The sequence below is a fragment of the Cyphomyrmex costatus genome, unplaced genomic scaffold (assembly GCF_001594065.2).
Source record: "Cyphomyrmex costatus isolate MS0001 unplaced genomic scaffold, Ccosl1.0 scaffold123, whole genome shotgun sequence".
Lineage (NCBI taxonomy): Eukaryota > Metazoa > Arthropoda > Insecta > Hymenoptera > Formicidae > Cyphomyrmex > Cyphomyrmex costatus.
Window position 1 is genome coordinate 4883966 of NW_017275207.1, and position 23482 is coordinate 4907447.

Consider the following 23482-nt stretch of genomic DNA (forward strand, 5'->3'; position numbering starts at 1 on the left):
GATGTGCACGAAGCGACACACATATACGACTTTTGGCGCGCCCTGGTCATAGCCTCCCTCCACTTATTGAAATAGAGATGCAGCCAATCGAGTTCGCGTAGGCGGTGCAGCAGCGTCTGAGGGCGGTCGTGCTCAACCAACGAACGCGCGAATCGGTAGTAATGTAGTTGGTACTTTAGACCCGGTAACCGGTTGCACCAATTTTGTTCTGCTGATTTGGTGGTAAAGAGGCAGTCGCGTCAGTTCATTTGAGAAGTGTGGAAGCGTGCACGTGACTCCAATAGTACGGCCTAAACATTTTCCTGTCATCGAGGATCGACATTTAAATCAGAGGTAAAACGTCGATCCTCAGAAAATGTTCCTTCAAGATATGAATGTTCCTCCGTTTCCCTTGCAACTGCAGCTGCTAGGAGGATCACCAATCTTGACGCAGCCCGCACCGATCTTTCTACGAAACGTAGGTACGTGTACTTATATATATACTTACAAGTTCTCTTATTCTCAATAATTTTCAATGTCTTATAACCAAACATGCCGAGACATCGTATTATGTCAAGGTTAACGGTTTATGTTTACGTTTAATATTTTGAATTTTCAACCTAATGTGTATTAGACTGAAATTATATTTGTCGTACAAATTTTCAAGTGTATTAATTAGCTCTAAGAGAGCCTCTCGAATCTGAAGAAGTAACTCCTATAGACACTAGCTGAAATATTGTCCTATAAATTATATGGTTTTATTTGATTTCATACGATTTTAACAATTATAAATAATTTTCTTCAATGTGCATACGAATTTATTTGGTAAAATAAACAATTTTAGCTAACATTTCTCAATGATTTTTCGTGATTGCATATGTAATTATTGGATTATATGTATATACGAGGATTTCATACGTGGATTTTATAATGATTTCAGAGACACTCCTACGATTACATTAAAATTACCCCTTCGCTCGAATGTCTCGATCTTATAGCTAATCAACGGGCTTGAAAAAAATGCTTTTACACACACAGTGAGAAATGATAATGAAATCGACATCGAATTGATGTCGATTCGACGTCGAAATCATCAATTTGACGTCAAATTGACATCGATTCGACGTTGATTCCATTGTCATTTCTCACTGATATACACACACACACACACACACACACACACACACACACACACACACACACACACACACACACACAAACGCACGCACGCACGCACGCACGCACGCGCGCGCACATATATATATATATAATCATAAAATTAAAAATTCTAATTTTATAATAATACCGGTCTTATTCTCTCTCTGAAGTATAATATGTACATAAGGTGTTCCTAATTGTAACATGTAAAAAGTAAATTAAATGTGACATGTAAAAAGATCTATCTATAAAATTTTTTTGTGATATAATTAGCGATCAATTATAATCTCTTGTTTGATTTAGTCTTTCACTTTCATTTTCTTCTCATTTTTTCTTCAAAATTAATTGTTTATATTGTAGTTGAATTATTTTATTATCGAAAGAATTAAATTGTTTTTACTGAAAATTCTTGGCACGGCAATTAAATTATACATTTTTAGAAAGTTATAATAAATTATTATAATAAAATACATTGATATAATATATAAAAATGTTTATAAGATATAATTTGCGATTATAAAAAAATCTACTCAATTCAATCTTTTATCTTCACTTTCTCTTGATTTTTCCTTAACAAAATTAAATTATTATTTATCGCAATTATTATTTGTTGTTTTCAATTTAAAAGTCCTTGGCAAGATGATAAGTTATGAATGTTCAAGAAAGGAATTTATGGAGAAAATAATTTTCATGTAGTGTGGTAGTTGAATATTTCGTGACTAATGCGAATTTTGCGGAAATCTGAGACCAGCATCCCCGTTTTGCGGTGTTCTTGAAAGAGAAAGGTCGCTCTGAATCGATTTGCACTATAATGAGGAGACCGTGTTCTTCTCGGTTACTCTATATCGATGTCGATCGCCAAATATCCTGTTTAATGCGACACACATGGACACTGCGAACGCTTTGATTATTCCGTGAAAGATGAAAGGATACCGACTTTCGGTCAGGCAAATAATCGTTATCTACCTGTACCATGAATGGCTTTTTACTGCGGTTTACGGATGCCTGGATAATCGTGTCCATGCCTAATGCTACAAGTGCGGTCTGCAGTGGTCGACGATGCCGTTTGTATTATATAAAGGGTAGTCCCTGCTGCTCCGCTATTTATGTTACCTCACCCACGCTAATTTTTTCCTATTCCCTCATTGTCAAACAGCGTCGTCCTTTCAAAAGGAATACTGCCTGCGCGCTATTGGCAATTCGTATCGCGTAAGATAGTGGCAAACGGTAATCGTTATGTTAAATTGAATTCTAAAATTCTTAGTTTTAATGTTTGCAGTGGATATTTTATTATCACGTTCCCTTTTCTCTCCTTTTTTCTAGCCACTTTCCAGCAAAGATGTTTGAATACACAGGTAGCACAATAAATCATTATGTATACTTATATCTGTATTGTTTGTTAACAGCACACACGGTTAACATAATTTACTGTGTTAAGCTAACATTTATACATTTATCCATTTTGTAGTACGACAATCGTTTTCAATTTTGTAGAATAATAAAGAGAGACAAAAAGAGATTTTTCTGTCTTGCAACCAATCAATAAGCTAAATCTTTGTTATACGACACATAAAATATTAGGCTGCGAGAACTTTCTAACGAGCGACACTATGATTATTTCTTTAACATTGGTGAACAACAATAGGATGAAATGATGCATTGTGTGTTACACTGTCAATATGTTACACACAACTTGTGTTTTGTGTTGAAAAACTCCAACAAAAACTCCCTGTGGAGTTTTTCTTATTAGAACACATCCCTCACTTTAAATTTCTTGCAGTGAAATCAAAGGACTGAAAGCTCACTTTTTTTCGAATAAAATTTCATTTCTTTGCAGTGAAGATTCACTTTAAAACAGTGAAAATTGTCATTTTCTTTTAATGTACTACTATAATAACATCGCATTTTGTATATTTATTTTTATTAATTGACTAATTGATTATATTGTTAATTTTCAGATGAGAAGATGAATTCAAATGGATGGTTATGTCAACCAAACCCTCCATTGTTACACGGTGCCACTACAGAACTAGCTAATCGGTCGCTTTGGCAACAATTTCACAAGCACAACACAGAAATGATCATCACGAAAAGTGGTCGGTGAGTGAGTCATTTGTTGCTATTTCTTTCTTTTTCAAAACAGATAATGTCAAAGTTATACTATTTCGTATGCTATTTCTTATATTTTTGATATTATTTGTAAGTTCTTCGCTAAAAATAAATAAGATAATAATAGAAAAATAGTTCCAATTTAAATGTCGTAAATGAAATTAAACGATAAAATAACACGATGGTACATCTCTCGCGGCGCGAAATCATAACAATCCTTCAAATTCTTGTTTCCTCGGTCACATGATAGATAAAACTTGCAATTTAATATAATATAATAGATTTGGCTAATGAATCGTCAACAAAATCGTAATTGTAATTCGAGGTATGAAAATTCAGTCATAAAAGTATAATTATTCACGTTGCCACGCACGATTATATGACGCGTCTGCGTGACGTATGGTTTGAAGTCGTGGCGCCCGTGTCCTTACTTATTGGAGACAAGCAGGACGAGATACTTCCTTTGAGATCTCTTCTTTTCTTGGCGCCCGTGAGAGGTGCATCGAAGAGATGCCGACCACTCCCTCACCGTCTGTAACCGGAGGCCCAGTCAGGCGCCACGCCGGCGCTCTTGAATCCATCGCGTTGTGATACCTTTACAAAACAATGGATTCCACCGCGGAAATTTCGCAAAAAAGGAAAACGCAATACAAGAATCCTGTCCGTTATCGCCGATTTGCGGTGGTACGATGACTCAGGACATGACGGAATATACGGTCAAAAATTCTTTTCTGGAAACTTCTATTCTATAGAATACCAGATCTCGAGATTGGAAAAAGACATTCGTTGCGCCTTTTATTCCGAAAAAGGTTATTTTCTTTTTAAAAACTTTTATACAAGAATTTACATTTTTACATAGTCATCGAGTCCACCTTGTCTTTGCATTGTATTCATCTACCTACCTAACGATCACCTAAAGCTTTCTTTGACAAACACGTGATAATCATCAATCATTTTTAACAAGCTGTCGAAGCATTTTCCATTATAACATAGCATTTAACGCAGGTATTCTTAACACAGTGATTCCTGATGACTTTTAAATGCTTTTTTGTATCATTATAAATTCTTAGATATCGAATCCTAAACAATTTTATAAATTGCATTGTTTAGAATACATATAATAAAGAGTTATACTCTCCCCGAAAATTTGGTCGATAGGATGAGGATGTCCGGAAAAAGAACATTAAAGTTAAAAATGAAAGTAAAAAAGTAAGTGATTTCTACACTAATTTTGTTTTCTCTCATTATTTTAGTAGAATAAATTAATATAATTATTTTTTAATAAAAAAGTAATTATTATAATTAGTTTATTCAAAAAGATAGGCAAGATAAACTATTAGTACAATATTTAACTCAAGATTAAGAAGATGAAAATATACATATATTGCGATTACTAAGATTTATTAAGAATTGTAAAAAATATAATTTTTAGAATATTTCAAATTACGTTCAGTTTTTTAATCCAAATAAAATCATTAAAACTTTTTTTATATCTAATAATTGAGAATAGTATTTAGTTATGGTAGCGAAAATACCTAAGTGTATTTATAATCCATTAAATTTCGTCTTAATAATATTACCTGCACCTGTAAAATCAATAGCACAAAAAACGTAAGCAGTAAAACATAAGTATATATAAATCAATCAATTATAATTAAGCTGCAATAAAGTAATAATGTAAGAAATAGAAAATAAAAAATTATACTATTAACTTAAATGAATTAACACTTTTTATTTACAACTGATTTACATTATTGCTTTGCTGCTTGATTGCGATTGATTGATTTATTTACGTTTTTCTATATATCTGGTCTTGAGAAGTTACACGAACATTACAATATCTTTTTCTCTTTTAAATTATTAAATCTTTTGTGAATGATTTAGCGACATGTTTTTCCGAACGTTATGATGCGATGTTCCAAAATCTTTGATCGAACGAGATTCATTCTCGTTTAAGGGAGTTAGATCGTGGATATTTAATTTCAATATAAATTTTCTTCTTTCTGTGTTGCTTCTGAAATTTGGTGTGACGCATACTCCTACAATTTTCGATGTGCGATAGGATCGTTTCTTAACTAGACAAATAGGCAGACTGGGCGTTCCAAGTGACAACAACGCGATTAGTCTCACAGAAGGTGTTTGTCGCAAAAGGTGATGCGCCACAACACGATATGCCTTTGCGACTTACTTTATCACTCGTCTCGATCAGTAGGCATTATAGCCAGCTAAATACATGTTTCTTCTAAAAACGGAAAGTTCAGTACATTGTAACAGTTAAAGAACGTTTCTTTGTCACATCCCGTTATTTTCTTATCGACCAATGCTTTCGTCGAAAGCTATCGGATAATTTCTTCTGAGACTAGGGACTCGGGTCGATAAATAGTCACGATAAGTGTATAACGTAGATTTTTGCGTGGTTTTAAATAGATAATGCGAACGGACGTGATATCACGCATCAGGCTTTTATGTTATATCGGCATCGTGTGGGCGTAAAAACCGGAAAAGCGGAAGGAAGGAAGGAAAGAATAGATTTGTAGCTGCTTATGGACAGTCGTAACTTAGAAGCTGTTCATGTGACGATTAGTCACACATGACTTTCACACAACAAAGCGCTGACATTTGCGAAAATCACTCGCTTACTCTTCCTTCGACGTGTGACACAATGTGATAAATAATATTGGACATTTCCCGAAATTATACGTATTTAGTTTTAAGAATAGATTTTTGGAAAAATATATTGTGTAGAAATTTCTTTTATAATAAAAATATCATTGATACTAACGGATTTTACGATATGCGAAACTGACGTTTTTTTTTAGAATTAAGAATAGTTTTATTTGTATTATAGTTTATTCAGTTTATGATATTTCAGTATATAAAATTTATTAATATAGAATATTTAATTTATTAATTTATTATAAGTATTTTTTAATTTATTTTGTATTTTTTTTTTGCATATCTGTATCCAACAAAGTGAAGGATATTTCGTTGCATGTTATTTTGGGAAATCACATTTTCTAAAAAATCGCATTTCCTGCCGTTTCTTTTGCGTAAGACGGTCTAGTTTTGTAAGGTTATACGTGAGAGAATATCTCATTACGTGACCACCTAAAAAAGTTTTCGCTGGTCAACGCAGGGTGACCATCGATCGTGATTTTAACGAGCTGACGGATTTCAAGCGAATGATCGACGCTCTAGGAAGAAAAAAACATTGAGACAACACATGTTCATCTTCACCAGGGCGGTCTAGCCACGACAATAGCGACGAAGGTGTCTGTCGTGCGTGTGTCTTCCGGCGTGTCGCTATTTGTATAGTTCACCACGTGCCCACCACGTGCTTCTTTTTTCTTTTCCTCTCTCGCACTAGATCTTGCGAGCTCCATACAATTGCATAATTTATATTCTGCAGCACCATATTTGTCCGCATAAACAGCTTCCGCGCTTTGGAATATATTAATTTTTTCCCTTCATTTAGTACCGTTTTAGCTTCTGTGCGATACACCTTACTTTTGATGGTCCCTTGGTCACGCTCAACACTGAATGCGATAATGAAGTAGAACGAAAAAGTGCAGTGTAACACAAAAGTGACAATTGGCAGGTAGGTCTTCTTCGACCGTGTGAAAGGCTAAAGTAAAACTGATTAAAGAAACTCCGTTGAAAATAAATGATATATTTCTGACATTGGGTTTTCTTCAGGGAATTTCTTTGATTCCTGCTTTTAAAAATCTGTCCTATTGTGTGTATAATCCTTGAACCTTTCTCAGAAATATTATTCAAATGACAAAAGCAGTTTTTCTTTCTTCCAAGAAATTATTTCGAATTGTCATAAATTAAAAAAATGTTATAAAAATTGTTCATTGTTTATCGGAGGAAACAAACAGAACATTTCTTTTAAATATTACAAAAAGTTTATATAATCCTCGAACCTTTTTCAAAAATATTTCTCAAGTGAGAGAAACGCAATTTATCTTTCTTCTAAAAAAATTAGTAAAAGTTGTCATAAATTAAAGAAATGTTAAGAATTGTGATTGTTTATTAAAAAAAATAAAGTTTTCTTATAAATGGGATGATAAACCATTGTCATTCTTATACTCTTATCAGAAATCTTCTTAAGGAAAAGAATGTCATTTTAAAAATATCTTTTACGTCTTCCTTTCTTTTAGAAAATTATTTTAAATTGTCACCTTATAAAATTAAATAATTATGATTGTTCATTAAAGAAAAAATAGGTCTTAACAAAATAACGGATGGATTCAATTAAACTTTAAGACAATAGTTTAATAAAATAATAAGTAATGAATTCAATGAAATGTGAAAAGTGTGTGTGTCGAGAAATAGAAGTATAATACATCACGGTGTTTTGATCGAGCCAAACTTTCGTTTTTACCTTAATGTGTATGATACGTAGATGTGTTTATTGTTTTTACGTATTTACCGTTTTTACTTATCGCGGGGATACATATCGAGGGTATGTCGAACAGGCAAGTGTGCTTCTCACACGAAGAAATAGTCCACGCGACTTTCGAGTGGCGCTAATCGGCGGGATCGAACATGGGCCAGAGCTCGTGCCACCGAGACACGGCGTTATATCACACCATTACAGACACGTTATCTCGTTGCTGCGTAATTACAAGAAGCTCCTTAAACCAGATGCGTCTATCACACGAGCACTCGACAGCCGTCGCAAGTCGACGATACGAACGACCTTTATGAATCCGTTTTCGAGAAAGAACGATGAGTAGTTGATTTTCTGCCTAATAAGTGTAACATAAATTATATACATGTAATTTTATAATTTGTTAAGTCGCTAAATACACGCGATGGTACCAGTTTTATTTAAATAAACCTAAATAAACCATAGGAAAGTCATCAAAATTTGTCTTAAAGAAATCGAAACAGCTTTTGTCTGATAATAATATATAGTTAGTGTCATTTTATTCAATTATTTATATTACAGTTTATTTTTGAATATTTTATCAGGACATAATTATTGAAAAAAAAATTGAAAATTTTCTGAATTTTATCTTTTACACAAGAAATATATAATCTATTAAAATACATGTAATTAAAAAGTGGAAATGGAGTCAATTTAATAGCCGCTGAGTATTTCTAGTATAAAATTTTTCCACGACTTCAGATAAATAAAATTACAATCGTATTCAATAATTTACGAACTGTAAGATTTTACGTGTATTTTATTTTATTACGCTTTTTAGACAAAAAAATTTGACCTATTTTATTCATCATTTTTTTCATCCAGCAGCGATTATATTATTATAATTTAATTTTGAATAATAATAATAACAATAATAATGAAAAAGAAAAGAATTTAACGAAAAGTATATAAGATTTTGGAGGATCATGTCATGAATTTAAACGTAAAAGCGAGCCTCTTCTAACGGTGTATTTCGAAAGAATGGAGAAAGAGATAATATACCGTTTCTTCGATAATTTAACGATATACTCAGAAATATTTTGCTACATTATTGAGAAGTCTTGGACTTCTCCAGCTTTTAAACCGAAGAAACTTGCGATTTTTATACCTGCAGCTAATGTATTGACAATGAGAAAACTCCGAGCGGAGACCAAGAGTGCGTAAAAACCAAATCCTTTGTCAGTTTGCCGACTTGATACGAAGGCAAACGCGAAATGTACCGTAGACGAAAACCGCAATTAGGCAAGCAGACGGGACTGCGATTTGACCTACCGTAGAAATATTTGCGTAGCCGGAAAAACTAGTTGACGAGGGTGAATGTATGGTAGTCCTGCGTAGTAATAGGAGCGGACTTAACGCCACGTCGCCCTCTCGGCGACGAGTGGGCGTCGCCGGGTACGTTAATGACTAACGAAACCCTCGAAAGTCTTTGTTCTTCGAGAAAGAGAGAAATACTACCTGTACGAAATGAGATCCTTTTCTCAACAGTTCCACGAGGTAAAAGTTATCTACAAAGTGATTCTGCATATACATATATCACTTTTATCACGAGCATTTTCTTCTAATTGTTAAATAACACTAAGAGTGTTAAATAACATTAATTTAAAACTAACAATTATTTTGAATCACACAGGCAAGGAGTTTCTTATTATCAGATTTTTGAAAATGACGTTCGAGGACACAGTCGATGGAGGAGGGTTAATACCTTCCCTTTTAACTATGATATACATATGAAAATTTTAAATATAGAATTTTACTAACAATATTTATAATTAGTAATTATAAGTTATTAACGCTTACTTCATTTAATGTTAAAATGTTATTAATTTCAACAAGGAAATGTTCACTAATTTGCAAGATTATAGCTATAAGTGACTAATAATATAATTCTCAGTTGTTTTTTTCTTTATTTTCGTATTGTGGGAGAGGAAGGAAAGCTGCAGGGATTAAATTACGGTGCGGGTCTAATGACTATATACTATTGTGTTTTTGGGGCTGATTTGCAATAATTTCGTAGTCAGCGATCGTTTTTCATTTTAAACGCATCATTATATATAGCTAAAAAAAATACTATCTTCTTTTTTTTTAATTTTTTAATTTTTTGGGGAAAAAATACCTCGGAGAATTAATTGTTTCCTAATGAGGGATTATTTTCACTAGATTTTTTTTAAATAACTTTGTGGTTTAGGGGAATTTTAAAACTTAAAGTTTATTTATAGTTGACTCAATATTGTCTAATAATAATGAGGTTTTTTTTTTTAAATCTTTTACAGACGTATGTTCCCATCCGTCCAAATAAATATAGATGGTTTACAAAAGCGTGAAGTTTATCATGTCTTCTTGGAGATCGTACTAGCTTCTAATCAACGACACAAGTACTGCGGCTATGAGAACGGAAACAAAAATGTCAATGTAGGTGGCTGGAGCTTCGCGGGACCAGCAGATCCGCAGCATCACTTAAACCGTAGGCTGTATCAGCATCCGGACAGTCCCGCGACTGGCGACCACTGGATGGACAATTCGATCAATTTTAATAAATTAAAACTAACGAACAACGTCAATGATAAGAGTAACGTAAGTAATATACGCTAATTAAATTATATTGTATTTATTGTAATTAACTAATTAGTATACAATATATACATAGAACAGTTCAATAAAAACTACCATTTGATACCATAAAATATCACACGAAAAATAATAGAGAAATATAGTATGTTACAAACGAAGAATAAGACAATTGCTTGGAGGAAACAAAAGGATTAGAGGTCGTCGTTCGTTTATCTGGTTCTTCGATGTTTTGACAGCTTTTTAAAAATCCTTAATCTTCACATCTTATCTCTGCTGTGTCTTGTGTCGTGTGTTTCTTTTCTCATTTGTGATGCATGGAAAAGTATCGTTGTACCGTTTATCTAATTGAATTTCGATTCATCTATTTTTAAGTGTCAACTCAATTTTATACCGGTTTCTATCAAATTTAATCTCGATTCAATATATATCTTTAAAAATAATTATGTAGATAATAACTAAAAAAAAATGATAGATAACAGTAGACAAAAAATGATATACAGTATAATCTATGTCCCTTGTGGAATAATCAATATAACGCACTTAGTTTTTTCTAATATTAAAAACGTGATGACTCTCTCTCTCTCTCTATCTCTCTCTCTCCCCCCCCTCTCGTTCTGATAAATAAGTTTTAATTTATTATTAAAATATACATAGCTATACGCGCGTGCGTATTGGTTTGCTATACACGTAAGAGTATTTTCGAAGGCTTCTGATATTTTCGGCTACTCTCTGATGAAATTCGCTTGAAAGCGAAAGCATCTTGTGGTTGAGGATTAAAGAAATTTGTGAGAAAAAAAAGATCGGCGATGCATTTTCCGAAGGAGATTTAAGCTACTCAAGATGGTCCAGCACATCGACGACGTCCGTGAGGAACGCAGATTAACACGCTCCACAACACCCTGTAATCGATATACCTCTCTTTCCTGCTGGGACTGAACGAGAGTGAGTTTGTTTACGAGCCGACAGAGTTCCTAGCTGCCGCCATCGCCGTTGGTGTTAAAAGACACCGCTTTACGGTTCTCTTCTGCCTTTGTCGACTGCAAAAAGGACCCGCAGAAGAGCACTTTTACCCCTCGTTATTGTCCATTAGTGCCGATTCATGCATGAAAAGCGTCATGATAATCCACAAAGGTCCGCGGCTAGACAGCGGCGACAAACAAGAGATTCGCATTGTTGCGCGTTTATCAATTTCGTCACCTTTCCCTTCAACTAAGAAACGAGCGAGATCAGATCTGGTTTATATAAGAAGATCTATTTAATTCCTTTAATCTATCTAGTCTAAAGCATCTAATCAGAAAAGATTATGAAGGCAATCAGAAAGTAATATAAAGAATTATTAGGAAAGTGATTACGTTCTAATATATAGAAAGAAACATCAAGATTTTTAATTATAAGCGATTTTGAATTGTAGAATTTTAGCAAAAAATTTTCACTAATCTCTGTTTTAGCGTGAGATTTAACGAAACTTTGCTTCTTTGCCCATTTCAAACAGGATTCATTTTATATTACTATCGAAATATGTATAACATTAAAAATTAAAATATAATTAACACATTAATATTTGTATTAAATATTCAACAAGCAGCAATATCACTAAACAATTTTTTTTTTAAATATATTGTATAAATTAGAAGAAAAATAGATAAGTTAAGATTTTTAGTATATAAAACTTATTGTCGCCTTATTGTTTTATTGTGTCTTTAATGTTACGCCTATTTTGATAGTAAAACTTTGTGTGAAATATAAATTAATATTCCACTTGAAATCGGCCATAATGACTACCAGATCGCGTATTGAAGTGATGCATCTTGCTCTAGATTCATACGAGAGATTTTCGGTGGCGCGGAGACATGTGATTCCGAGAAGGTTGCAGGGCTTAGTCTGGTTTTCGGGAATCGCGTCTGTGTCTACCGTCGGCCTCTTTAGTGAGGCGCCAACTTATCTCGAAAAAGCGGCGCCCCTTTTACCCGATTCCTCAAACTAATTACGAATTTAATAAAATTCCCGGCGCTTCGTCCTACTCTTTCCGCTTCTCCACCCCCATCCGCAACTAACAGAAAGAGTCTCTTCTTTCGTGCTTCTCTTTCTTCTCTCCTTCGGGATCGTCTTTCGCGATGCAGATACTGTGTAACGGCGATTCTTTTTTCTCACATTTAACTCAAAAAACAAGAATTTATAAAGAGTAAAATTCATTTATAAATGTTTTTCATGGTATTCGCTCATGGTATGTTTCATGTATTTTCAGTTTATAATACTTTTTTATTAATGAAAAATCGTATCGTTCAAATAAAACATGACATATGTGAAAAATATCTTATAAAATATTAATTATTAATAATTTACAATGATAGTTTAGTAATTAATTTAACGATGATTTAATAAATTTCTAAAATTGCTACTTTTAACTTTAACTACGTATGATAGAAAATCGCTTTAATTTTTTAGTTATCTATTTTTCTTTAAAGTTACAATAATTTAAGAAAAAAATTGTTATTACAGGTAATATTAACTTCAATGCACAAGTACGTCCCTAAAATTTGGATAATCCGTTGCGCCAATGCGACGAGTTACAGTGAGCTTTTCTCTCATCCAGCCGCGTCGTTCATTTTTAAGGAAACGGAATTTATTGCAGTAACAGCATATCAAGTAAGTATTATAAAATAAAATTTATAAATCAAGTGTTTAATTATAAACTGAAACATTTACATTTTAATAACTGTATAATTTAATCTTTTGCATTCTATGTCGAGTTGGAATGCGTTGTAGTAATTCTTAATGTAATTCTTCAAACATTTGAATTTATGCAATTATAATGGATATAAATAATTTTTTTTTTAGATTTTATAAATTACTTTAGTAATACAAATTCTTTGATTTGTATTAAACCAGTCTGTTACAATTGAATTGAAAATCAAATACTTGATCTTTATTTAATTGCGGGAAATAGAAAACGTAGACATTCGCGCGACCGTGAATGATTAAGACTATGAAGTTACATACTTTAATTATCTTCTCATTACGTATTTGAATAATATATACTTATCTTTATTCTTTTTTTCTTTCTTTATTAATTATTTTATTATATACTTTATTACTTTTTGACACCTCTAAAAATTGTCTTTAGAACGTACAGTATTTAACCGTAATATATGTTTCTTCGTGTCTAATTATGTCTAACAGTAGCGTTTACGATCTTTTTACAGAACGAGAACATCACGAAACTGAAGATTGACAACAACCCATTTGCAAAAGGTTTTCGCGAAACGGGACAGTCAAGGTTCAAGCGCAAATATCAGCAGACCGATCAGCATGAGTCCCAATTGAGTTCCATTCACACAGACGATGGGAAAGGCAGCTCTCCTTTCTCCGATTCTGATTCGAATCATATTTTGAGTGAAGGATGTTGTCCGATGGGTGGTGTGCAGCGTTTAAAAGAAGACGTACCGATATGTCCACGACGTATTAATGGAAGTGATAGGGACGGAAGTAATGACGCACGCAATGATGCTAGATCAATCGCCGCGAACCCACTCGAACCGACCATCGCGAGCCCAAGAGTAGCATTGAATGTCGAAAACGAGATGGTGCATTTTCACAGGCCCTGGTTGAACCCACCACTACGTAGTCAAACGATATCGCCGTTGCACTATAATCGACCTCTGCAATATCAATACGGTAATACATGGTATATGGACAATGTACAAAACTATATGACACTTCATGACTCCCGTCAGTTCCAGTTCAGTAATTGTTACTGTCGTTATATAGTAAATATGTTCGGAGAACACACTATCAACACTCTTAGGTCATTCTGTCCTTGTACGATTACTAAATGATAACGAAAATGACATAACAGCGCAGATAGTGCATTCCTCAAATACAGTTATGGCTGTGTCACATGCGAACAAACTCTGTTTTTGTTTATCTCGCAATTTTGTTGCAATAAATATTTTATAATACGGAGTAATACGTGCGAATAATTAATTAAGACTGAAGATTTGTCATTCCAAACGGATAAATAATATTGAAATAATACACACACGTATGCAAGGTATCACGAATTCGCATCACCTATTTAAAAACGAAATTTTTATTTAAAAATTCCAAAATTTTGATAAATAATAAATCGATTATAACGCTATTAATGATATATCTATTAATGATATTTTTGTTTTCCTTTGGTTTCGAATGAAAATAGACAATTCAGAATAGAAACGATTTTTTTTTTAAATAAAATATGGTATTTATTACAGTATTTGTTACAGAATATGTAACAAAAATGTACACCCACGGTAATCGATTACCGTGGGTGTACTATGTTCTATTTTCTTCCTTATTTTCGATGCGTTGTTGTCCATGTTATTTTCATTAGTGCGTCATTAGGCTTATCGCCCTTGTAGAAAAGTACTACTGAGCACTAGGAGTATTTTGAGGCACTACTGTACTACAGCACTACTCAGCACTACTGTACTACTACACCAGTACAGTAGTGCTGTAGCAGTACAGTAGTGCTGAGTAGTGCTGTACTACTACAGCACTACTGTACTACTACAGCACTACTGCGCTGGTGTAGTAGTACAGTAGTGCCTCAAAATACTCCTAGTGCTCAGTAGTACTTTTCTACAAGGGCGGTGACTCTTCCGATAAATGCTTCACACCATTTACCTATCTGACAACATCTTCCACTTAAAATATGATTTGATTCGGAATCGGAGAAAGAAACACTGCTTTTCTCATTATTCGCGTGATTACAAACAATCGATTTCCAGTCTGAATAGAGCTTATTTTCATTCAGAAAGAAAATAAAAATATCATTTTTTCGTTAGCGAATATAAAGCGTTATACCGATTTACTTAAAATAAAATGAAAATTTTGGCGTTTTTAATAAAAAATCTTTGTTTCTCTAGAGCATCTAAATTTATATGTATATATATACATATATATACATATATTATATATCATTATATTTTTATACTGTTATATTTATTATTTGCATAATTACTTGCACGTCTTATTTTTTATTCATATAATGTGTAGTACATACATATGCATATATAAATCATATACGCTCTCTGAAAGGAAAGATTGGCTGCTGCAGTCAATTAGATGATAAAAACATAGCACACATTAAACTATGGCACTCTTTAATTGGCTACTATGATCAGTTTTTTGTTGCAACCAATTTTTGGTTGTGCTAATTCATTCGCAATGTCAGTATAGAATTTTCAGACTAACCCAATCAAAAATTGGCTGTTGCAACCAATTAAAAATGCTACGTCATATTCAGCTAATTTTTTTCTTTCAGTGTATGTATAAATGTTTCTAAACCTTTAAAATGGCTTAAAATTAATATAAAATTTAATATAGCATGACAATCATTTTTATACCATATACTTCTCATAAAATTTATAATATATATGTATATAAGTATAGATATATAATAATTTTAATGAGACTTAAGGATAATTAAGATGCTGATTAAGCTATATTGTAAAGATCCATAAACGTTTCTACGTGATTATCCACCAAAGATTGTTACATTTTTTCCTAAATGGTTTTAATAATATGAGTTGAAACTCATTTTACAATTTGAAGATTTCACATTTGAAGTGAAAAAAATTTAATGTGAGTTTGTAGCGATAAAATGCGTACGCTAAGTATATCTACACATTACTATTCCTACATGTTGTTAAAAGATTAAAAAGGAAGATTTTTTAAGTGATTTTGTTTTAAGTGAGCAGAATATGACATCTTTTTTTAAATATATACACAAAACATTGACAAAATATTAAAAAGTAAAAATTTAAAATCAAGAAGTTTGTAATTCACAATTATGAATAAAGTATAAAAGTTGAAATTAAATCTAAAATTTTATATATAAAATTGTCGAACGGAATATGAATGTTCGTTTTTATATGTTTTATAAATCTTTGATATGATTGTCACAAATATATTGTAATAAAACAAATATATTTCGATGTGAAACTTTACGGAATTACAAAATAAATGCAATGGCTATAAGTGGCATTTTTGTCGCATTTAACTTTACAATCGTACTTATACCTATAAAGTGTCAGCAAGGTCAAACATTTACAAATGTTATTATAATTGATCTTATCCGAAACGAGGTTTCAAATCGAAGTCTCTCAAGAGGAATTTGCCGTTTTATTGCAGAACAAAGTAATTTTTCTAATTATATTTAATAATATACAATGAAAATGGAAGATAAAGAAAGACAGAATTTCTGGCTGTTGCATAATTACTCTATCGTCGTATTTTATTTTTCTCAGTTACATTTGCTACAATATTTATATATAGGATATCTGGTAAAGACCGTAACAACTAATAAGATGAGAGACAAACTCTTATAATCAATTCTGGGATCAATCTTAAAATCAATCTTAAAGTATCTTAAGTATAAAGATAAACCTACACGGTTAAAAATATCTACATTAAATTTCATAATTTCACAGAAGCAAATTTCAAGCAGGTACATTAAAATCTTTCAATGTTGTCACAATGAGCATGAAATTACAAATAACTTAAAAATATATACATTAAATTTCATGTAAAGTAACGGAAGCAAATTTCAAGCAGGTACATTAAAATCGTTCAATGTTGTCAATGATCGAGCATAAAATTATAAGTAACTTAGATTTAACAATTTTAATGTATCTGCTTGAAATTTGCTTCCGTTACATTTACATGAAATTTCATGTCTTTTTTAACAGTGTAGATTTAACGATTTCAATGTACCTCTCTGCTTGAAATTTGCTTCCGTTACATTTACATGAAATTTCATGTCTTTTTTAACAGTGTAGATTTCATGTTATTTAAATATAGTAACGAATTTTATATTAAATTACATTAACTGTGTGTGATAAATCAAGATAAATGATGTTTCTTCACGTCTCTATAGAAAGCCTAAAATCGGGATGTCTCGCAAAATTCAAAACGATTCGTTACTCCCATCAGGTAGATTTCTAAGATTATTTTGAGACGAAAACCCTGTAATACCTGCAAAATGTCAAGATTATAATTCTTTTTGAATTATAAGCATTTCAAGTTAGTGAATCATATTGTCTATAATTTGCGCGTTTAGATGTGGTTGGCACTTTGCTTTGTACCACATTGTATTAGGATTTTCATCTTGATGTAATCTGAAGAATCTACCCTTAAGTTATTACAATCTTTACCGGACACCATATATCATACATCATCTACAAAAACGTAACAAATTTCAAAAATGCAAATTGCCAATGATTGCATATATTTGTTTTTTAAATATGCTTATATATATAATATATTATTTATACATATAAATATATATAGTATAAATACATATATAATATATATATGACTTGCATACATATATTTTATATTTTATATTACATATATAAGATGTTGTGTAATATAATATATGTACAATGTAAAAAATATATATAATTTATGCAAGTGTGCGTGCTTGTACACATCTGAATATATGTATATATATATATATAGAGGTGTGTATACTTGTGATACAATGTTAGGTTTAATATATATGTATGTATACTATAGATAAAAATGAATGGACAGTGAATGCGAATCTTAAGGTTTGTATTCATTGTTTATTTTTCTCGGTCTGCACTGTTGTATGTAACTGAATTTGATATTTACTGCATCAAGGAATATCTGATATCTCATATAGAATACAAAGACTATATTGCAAATTAAAAAAGAGGATGAAAACAAAAAGGTAAAATAAAATTTTTTATTTTCGCAGTAATTCACTCTATATAGATTGTTTAATTGCAGCTACAGATTCTTCAACTTTTTATTGCATCCTTTGCTACATTTTGATGATAAAGGTACACAAAAAAATATGCAATAAGACATAAGCAGTTAATCTGTCAATCACAGTAGAGTGTATAAATTGCAATAATTTAAGCAATAGCAATAAAAATGTTGATTTGCTAACTGTTTATGTGTTATATCTTATTGCTTACAGAAATTTGTATGCAAGAGTTCTAACGTAAAAATAAAAACATGCTTCGAACTTCAGCTGCAATCATATATATGTTTACTATTTGTTGAGTGCTTTCATATAGTGATACAAGTCGATACAAGCATCATTTTATCTTTCTTGACATTCCGTGAGTAATAATAAAATAGAACAATTGTGTCGATTTGAATTATAAAATAGAAAACACCTACAGACAACATATCTCGTCTCATTATATTATATAATATTACCATTGTACAATTAATTACCAAAGAGATATTTCCTGATGACACAATTAGACATGATAATCTTTAATGATATTACAACACGCTATACAACACATTTCAATACAATATGTTTATATCCAAAGAATTTTAGTCTTATATATAACACAAACGATCGAGTGCCTTGTCTGTCGTTCGATTAGTAAAAAATTTTATAAATTAAGTATTTTTATACATATATGCATAAAGATTTTTTATCGTGTATTTTTATACAACTTTTAACAAGATTAATACAATACAAAACACATACAGAGCAAAATAGAGTTTTTAGGAAAAAAAAAGATGAGAAACAAAATATCATATGTACAATCTCTGTTTGTAGCGAACGCATTCAATAGTCGCGATTAAATTGTACGCAACGTTTGCTTATAGAAGCATGCATGAATTTTTAAAGAATCGTATATGCGGCTCTTTAAAGATACGCACTCAAACATTATTTAAGATATCGTATATCTTGAATAATGCTCGACGTTTTTACTTATTGATATAATTTTTATATGCAAAATGTCACTTATATTATTAATACCATTAAATAAAAAAAAGAATGAATTATACATATTCTTGTATTCACATTTAAAAACATAAAACATCTTCCTTATCATCAATTCCACTTTAATATATATGTATAAGTAAATGATAACGACAAAATATATTAAATAAAATAATTAATGATAACTTTTACTTGTACATTTGTGTCGTTCACAAACTCGATTATATTTTACACAATTATTTTTAGATAATTGTACTTAACATATCACTGCTTCCTTGAATATTTTACGAAACTTTTTTTCCTAACATTATATACATACATACATCTTACCTGTTTCTTCCATATAGATTAACTTTAGTCTCGGTTTAACTTTACTTACCTTTTATCTCTTTTTCTAAAAATTAGAAAAAGATAAAGAGTAAATTAGATTGAGTTTGAAGTTTATAGTTACATTAAAAACGTTTTTAAATAATCATATTTAACATATTATCTTTTCGTCGTTTTACATTTTTACATTTTACAGAATTACTTATTGTTAAGATTTAACGCGTATGTCTCTGCTTTATTTTAATTTATGCCCATTTTTGTTACGGAAAGAAGGATTTTACTAAAATATCTAGAAGTTTAGTTAAATACAAATCTAAAAACAATTTTATTGAATTATCGAAATAAATTATGTAAAACACTCAAATTGATGACTGTGCGTTTTTGCAGTATTGTTCATCATATTTGAGATATCTACGCAATTATTTTAATGGTCCATCATAATTATTTTAAAATCTAGTTAAAAATGTTTAGATACTTCAGTAAAATCATTCTTTTCGATAGACCAATGCAGAAACTTAATCTCAGAGAAATGACTCACTGAAATCCATGCTGACTACATTTAGTTGAAATGCACTGAGAAACATTTCTTGAAAATAAATGAACCAGAAGATTCTGAATATATAATATCAATCAGAATTCTCGTTATCCCAACTAGAATTTTACGTATAATACAATTATCCAATTATAATACAATTATATAGAAGCCGGGACAAAACGCCAACATTACGTGATATTCTTCGCAATATATTAGATTGATTTAAAGATTTTAATGAAAATTAGCTCATTGCCCTTATTTCATTATATTAGTAGTTGAATACTTATTGAGCCTTATCATAAATATTTCAATTATATAGTATAATACAATTATATAAGTGTAATACAATTAACCAAAAAATTTCCTTTTAAAAAAAGTTTCCCTTTTATTATCAAGTCTCTTCGTAAGATGACCTCCCACGCCTGTTGCGTCGCTCTTGAAGCACGCTATCTGCGGTACGAGAGTGCAAGATGTCAGGTAATGTGTCGCGCCTGTTTGTCGCCTATCCGTCGGCTCCCTGATTCTTGAGACACTTTTATACGAACCAGCAGGGCGCCAGACCGAGACAAGCTACTCGACATTGTCTCGATTGGCCGAAACACAAAATCCCGAGTACTTGAACGAATCAGAAATTGAGAGAAAAAGAGAAGAGGAGATTTTACAGAAAAACTGAAAAGTGGACATAGCAGAGTGATGAATCAGCACACTTTTCGCCGATGCGCTTTGTAGTAAATAGTCGGTTCAACAGATGAAAAAATTAAAGCAATGCAAAGTCATCGTCTGTTCTATTCTTTTGGGATGGTCAGGTTGAGCTCACAATGAGCAGACATCAGACATGTCTGAATTTTTTAAAAGTTAGATGTAATATTTGGAAATTGTTTGAAACTAAAAGATAACAGAGTATTATAGAAATAAGAATTATATATTTTTTTTATTGCTTTAGAATATTATGTTTAAATGATCTGTGAAGTTATATGCATAACATGCAAACTTTATAAGTTGATAAACGATTTTTATGAGTTGTTTTGATAATGGAAGTAACTCTCATAATTTCAGAAAAGATTTTATTATTCAGCGATTATATTAGTTTTTATATACTTATATATAAAATTAAAAAATCTTAATAGACTATGTTTAATAACAGTATACCTTCAATAAATAGTGTATATTACAACGTACATTTTAAAAATATCGTCTAAAATATGTTCAAATCATGAAAGCGAGTTTCCTCGCACACAGTAGTTCTTCTAATTAATTAGATCCTTAACTTTGACGGGATAAACACGTGAAATTTATTCAAACTCACAAAAGACAATGAAAGGAGAACTAATATATAGACTGAAAAACGACACTCGATTGCTTATTATTATTGAGACATTCGCTAGCAGTTAGTGGAGCACGTAACGGTATGGATCACCTTATGGGGTTTAAACGCGGAATTTTTCCGGAACGTGTCGCATTGCAGTGCGAATACATAATACATAGTCTTGCATTCCCATGGCGTCTTCTTCCGAAGACCTAATGCGTATAAACATAAGCAATTAAGCATACAATACGCAACTAAATACATGCGGAACAACAATATATTTCCTAAATTGCACAAGATAGATTTTAATTATATAATTTGTATCTAATTTTTTTCTTTAATAAAATTTAAAATTCTAACAAATTCGATTCAATCATTTCTATTCGCAAGTGTAGAAATCGTTCCTGTGCATTTTGCCATTAGTGATTGAATCTCCATAAACTTTATAAATGTAATGTAAAGACATTTTTTCTTTGAGAAAATAACATAAAGCTAGCATATATCCCTATGAATTTAACAATACCTAACAATTTAATTTAATTTACTTGTCAGCGAAATTAAATGCGATTAACAACGTAATAACAATAATCCTTAATTAACATGTCGGAGTCGTGTTAAATCGAGTTCGAAATTTAAACGCCTAGTCGATTTAGAGTGCTTTGTTGAGTTGTCATACTTGACGCTATTTTCTTCTATCTCCTCGTTGGTTATTTCCGGAATACAACATCTTTCGTCGCCATAACCGTTCCAGTACTTCGGGCAGTACGGCGGATCGGAGTGAGTGAAGCAGAAGGATCCTCTGGCGTAGGACGGGGTATGCTGACCCATTGTCACGTACTCTCCCGCCCTGGCGGCAATTCTTGGACCCGACGGACACATCCTGGAACAGGACTCTGCGATCAGGTTGGCATCGTCCACGCTTTGTGCCATGAAACAGACTGCCCACACGTGGCTACACAGTTGATACATCTCCCGATCCTCGCAAAAAGGTTGCACCTTGCCGCCGTTTACGCAAAAATCTACGTGACCGATGCGACCGATTTCGCCGTAGTATCCGGCGTTGGTGTGTATCACCTCGACAAAATCAGCGTCACCGGAATCCAAACGGTTCACTAAGCCTGGTCGGAGAAGAGGTCGAGCGGGATCCAAGCCGATTATCCTGTGAACAACAAGCTTTTAACACATTGTCTAACTAGAATTATGTATGTGATCCTATCGTGTACAATAAAATTCTTATATCATAATCATATATCTACCGGCAAAAATATCCAGAATAATGATAATATCGAATCGATTTCTTTTGTAATAATTTTGTAATAATTTCTTTTTTTTTTTAATTTGTAATAAATTATTTAGTATTTCACCTTTGCTCTGTGTTATCTTATTGAATGGTAAAATTGTCAAATTATGTCAGAAACATGGAGAGAGGTGAATTATTTAAATTACTTTAAACGACCTACGTATTTATTTACAAAATATATATTGACCTGTGCATTCTGAAGAGAAGATAATTTGCCATAATGCCGCAAATGTGAGCGCCCAAGGAATGTCCAACGCAGGTGGTTTTGGCAATTAGTAGGCCAAGATTTCTCAAGGTCGTTAAAGTACTGGCGAGACATTTCGCTACTGGTCGCATATTTGCCACCGCAGCTGGATAACACGGTCGAGCGCATAATGCACCCCAATCGACCAGAAATACGTTATAGTTGCCGTTCTTCAGGTAAGCGTCACGTAAAATTGTCATCGGTAATGTATCGTCACCACCTGTGGATTGAAATATGAAGATTACCTCGAGACATTGTGCCATACACACAGATGAATGACGCTTAAAGCTATTTAAGGATCTATGTATTGTATTGTGTCTAAATAAAAAAAAATATAAAATATTTCATAGATATTTTTATATTATTTCGTACGAATATTTATATAAAATCTAAATATTTAAAAAAAAATTATATAAAATATATTCTCTTATTGATTTAAAAGTTTTTCATTTTTTTAATTCGTCTAGATTATATTTGATGTAAATTTAATAAAAATAAAGTACGTAACATTAAGATTTAAATAAAATTACACACACACACCACACACACACACACATATATATATATATATGTATATTAATAGAAACAATAAGTATTTGTAAAAGTTCATTTGAATTAAAACTTAAAAGATATTGTTTTAAACTGCAGCAAAATATAATTATTTTACTTTATAAGCCAAATCATTTATTGTTTGGTTTTTTGCATGCACTGTTAAAAATATATACATTAAATTTCATGTAAAGTAACGGAAGCAAATTTC

The 23482-nt window shown here is 31.7% G+C and overlaps 2 protein-coding genes across 2 annotated transcripts in view; one reads left to right on the forward strand and one right to left on the reverse strand.

Moving 5' to 3' along the window:
- The first annotated feature begins 355 nt into the window (after positions 1-355).
- LOC108780749 (T-box transcription factor TBX3) lies at positions 356-14088 on the forward strand. Its single transcript, XM_018548551.1, is given in 7 exon segments — positions 356-461; positions 2047-2105; positions 2108-2174; positions 3096-3237; positions 9955-10255; positions 12752-12898; positions 13456-14088. Coding segments are annotated over 7 exon segments (1455 nt in total).
- A 7681-nt stretch (positions 14089-21769) lies between these two features.
- The window catches only part of LOC108782156 (phospholipase A1), a 2563-nt gene continuing 850 nt past the window's right edge, over positions 21770-23482 (reverse strand). The window contains exons 2-3 of the mRNA XM_018550340.1: positions 22666-22942; positions 21770-22337 (exon numbers count right to left, since the gene is read on the reverse strand). Coding sequence (XP_018405842.1) covers positions 21770-22337; positions 22666-22942 — 845 coding nt within the window. The remainder of the gene's footprint in view (positions 22338-22665; positions 22943-23482) is intronic.